The sequence below is a fragment of the Sinocyclocheilus rhinocerous genome, unplaced genomic scaffold, assembly GCF_001515625.1.
Source record: "Sinocyclocheilus rhinocerous isolate Xijiao unplaced genomic scaffold, SAMN03320098_v1.1 scaffold97, whole genome shotgun sequence".
In the NCBI taxonomy this organism is placed as follows: Eukaryota; Metazoa; Chordata; class Actinopteri; order Cypriniformes; family Cyprinidae; genus Sinocyclocheilus; species Sinocyclocheilus rhinocerous.
Genome location: NW_015666183.1, coordinates 1,958,583 through 1,961,993, shown reverse-complemented (window position 1 = coordinate 1,961,993; position 3,411 = coordinate 1,958,583). Strand labels below are relative to the sequence as shown.

Below are 3,411 nucleotides of genomic sequence, written 5' to 3'. Positions count from 1 at the left end.
CCTTTAAAGTTGTCCAAATGATGTTCTTAGCAATGCATATTACTAATCAAAAATTCAGTTTTGATATATTTACAGTAGGAAATTTACAAAAAAATCTTCATGGAACATGATCTTTACTTAATATCCTAATGATTTTTGGCATTCATTTTGACCCATACAATGTATTTTTGGCTATTGCTACAAATATACCCCAGCGACTTAAGACTGCTTTTGTGCTCCAGGGTCACATTTATGCATTTTATGCCATTAAAAGTGCAAGCATGCTCTTGTTATATTGCTGTAGGTCTAACCCCTTATTGCTAAATGTGTTTGTACCTGTGGCATAGGACAGCAGGCCCATGAGCCTGAGGTTAGATTACAGCAGGTTGTTCAAAATAAATGAAAAATAATAAACATAAAATATTCATTTATTTTAAATAAATAATACATATGCAGTATATACACATTTTAAATTACAGTTTTACCAATAAGCATGTTTATGATAAAATGAGACAAAGAAAAAGTATTTACTTGTGGCAGAGGGCAGCAGCCCCATTTTCCAGATGAGAGTCTGCAGCAGGTGGAACCATCAGGACACGAAGATGTCTCATCACATTTCTGATTGGATGAAGCTATTGGAAAGGTGGGCACCTTTGCCATCCAGGGTACAGACACTGAAAGGTCAGCAGGGTCATCACAGGTGCTCGCTGCGAGGTCACACACCGTGTCCTCTGGACAGCAGTGGATATGGTCCTCACAACACACCGCCTAGAGATGAGGACAACATTACTCCAAACACTATTTTATGTTTTCCTCCAATAGAAATTGATGATTTGATCTCACAAACTTTTGTTTGGGGCTGGGTTTTCACATGCATAAATGATACTGGGCCACAATCAACCCGAAGCGGTTTTAAAATAAATCTGACAGCTTGAATACCTTTGGTAAAGGGCAGCAAGCCCAGGTGCCTTCTTGTGTTTTACAGCAGGTGGTACCGCTAGCACACGCTACCGTCTCATTACAGGGAACTACTTTTTCTGCAGACAGAAAGAGCAATAAAGAGAGGAACTGATGCATATTCTATATAGAAACAAGAGGGCAAAACTTTCAATTTCAACACACACAGATGATGGATGCCATGATACAGAATGGTGGGCGCTTTAATTGCACAAAGATAAAATAAATGGATGTTTACCTTTAGGCTTCAGGGAAGTGGCTGGGATCTTAGTGGCCATTTTTACCATGACACCACTGGCTGACACACACATACTATGGACAAGGTCACAAGTCGTGGCCTCTGGGCAGCAGTGCACATGATCAGAACAACACACAGCCTACAGTAAAAACACATTTATGTTTGTTAATTCAGTCTTACAGTGAGTGAAATACATGCAAACCACAGGGTAACCATAAAATACAAACCTAAAGAAAAATTATTAAATATACATGTATGACGCACCTTTGGCATTGGGCAGCATCCGTAACTTCCGGTATCCAGTTCACAGCACGTTGTATCATCCGGACATGTAGAAATCTCATCTGGACAGATCACTGCCCACATAAACACACACACACACACACACAGAATCCTCAGGTGTCAGTTTTAACAAAGACACTTGATGAATAATGAATAGAAATAAATAATACATAAAGTAGAGCTCATGGATCAAAACTTACCATCTCTAATATGACTGGAGTCTTTAGGTGGAGCAACTGCAATTACATAAATACAACAGCAAATCAGCATATTAGAATGATTTCTGAAGGATCATGTGACACTGAAGACTGGAGTAATGATGCTGAAAATTCAGCCTTGTATCTAAGAAATAAATTATATTTTTAAATATATTCAAATAGAAAACAGTTCTTTTAAATTGCAAAAATATTTCACAATATTACTGTTTTTACGGTTTCAAATAAATGCAGCCTTGGTGAGCAAGAGAGACTTTTTTTCAAAAACCATTACAAATCCTTACCAACCACAAAGTTTTAAAAGTTCCCATATTACCACATAGCAGACAATATGCAATATAAAGCATAATGCAGATCAATGCAAATGTAAAACTGTCATACCTGCTTTCCTCTCTGATGGTTTCCTGCGACGGGCAGCAAACTTCCTCCAGAGTGGGGAGGGTCCGTATGTTGCCGACACACACCTTGAATGCTCAAGATCACATTTAGTTCCCTGAGGACAGCAGTGTCGCTTATCTTCACAGCACACAGCCTAAACACACACACACACACACACATAGAGAGAGAAAGAAAGACAAGTGTAAACACTACCATGTACATGTAACAACATTCCAGAACAGAAATCTGCTCAAACAGGTGATATACAGTACATCTTTCATAGGACAGCAGCCCCAGCTCCCATCAGGCATCTGGCAGCAGGTGGTGTCATCGGGACACTCAGACTCCTGATCTGGACAAATTACTGCTTGCTAAAATCACAAACAAAAAGAGAAAGTTTTATTTCAATGCTGAATATTTACTCAAGGCTTATCTGGATTTCTGGCTGTGCAGGTATGCGTGTTACCTGCTTTGTGGCGACTTTTTCCACCCAGTCTAAAATGTGTGTCTTGTTCACACACTTGGAGTGTACCAAGTCGCACAGAGTGCCCTGATAACAGCAGTGCAAGTGATCGGAGCAGCACTCTGCCTGCAAACACATATACAAGCAAGAGTCATTTGATATGAACGAGCACATTTTTTACTGTGCTTAAAGGAATAGTTCACCCAAAAATGAAAATTTACTCAACCTCAAGCCAACCAAGATGTAGAGGAGTTTGTTTCTTCGTGGGAACAGTTTTGGAGAAATGCAGCATTACGTATTTTAGCCAGAAGCAACAGTTTGAAGTTAAAAATGTCTCAGTGATGGATTAGTTTCTCACAAAAACGCAGCTTTTCACGAGACGTTTATTGGTGGACTGGAGTGGTGTGGATTATTGTGATGTTTTTATCAGCCGTTTGGACTCTCATTCTGACGGCACCCATTCACTGCAGAGCATCCATTGGTGAGCAAGTGACGTAATGCTTCATTTCTCCAAATCTGTTCCCATAAAGAAACTAACTCATCTACATCTTGGATGGCCTGAAGAGGAGTAAATTTTCAGCAAATTTACATATTTGGGTTATCTATTTCTTTAATGGAATAGTTCACGCTTCACACAGGGAAAATAAATCCAAAAAATTCTATCTACGCAAAACAAAAAGAGATGTTTTTAGGTAACTTTTGTGTTAAGAAGGAAAGTCAGTCATACATGGCTGAACTATTTGGCAGAACTACCCTTTAATAAAGCACACATTAAAAAGGTACAGGAACAAAGTAAAACATTAACATTAAATCTCTTAAACACTAAAAGAGTTCAAAGAAATTCATATTCTATTAGAGAATTTACACTGTTAAAAGTTTGGGGTCAGGAGGATTTTTTT

General features: G+C 38.6%; 1 protein-coding gene across 1 annotated transcript in view; it reads right to left on the bottom strand.

Annotated features, from left to right (window-relative positions):
• LOC107732121 (granulins-like) overlaps positions 1-3,411 on the bottom strand; it is a 10,854-nt gene that overhangs the window by 2,416 nt on the left and 5,027 nt on the right. The window contains exons 4-11 of the mRNA XM_016543378.1: positions 2,516-2,638; positions 2,322-2,420; positions 2,053-2,203; positions 1,657-1,692; positions 1,439-1,530; positions 1,175-1,313; positions 919-1,016; positions 511-747 (exon numbers count right to left, since the gene is read on the bottom strand). Of these exons, the coding sequence (XP_016398864.1) occupies positions 511-747; positions 919-1,016; positions 1,175-1,313; positions 1,439-1,530; positions 1,657-1,692; positions 2,053-2,203; positions 2,322-2,420; positions 2,516-2,638 (975 nt within the window). The remainder of the gene's footprint in view (positions 1-510; positions 748-918; positions 1,017-1,174; positions 1,314-1,438; positions 1,531-1,656; positions 1,693-2,052; positions 2,204-2,321; positions 2,421-2,515; positions 2,639-3,411) is intronic.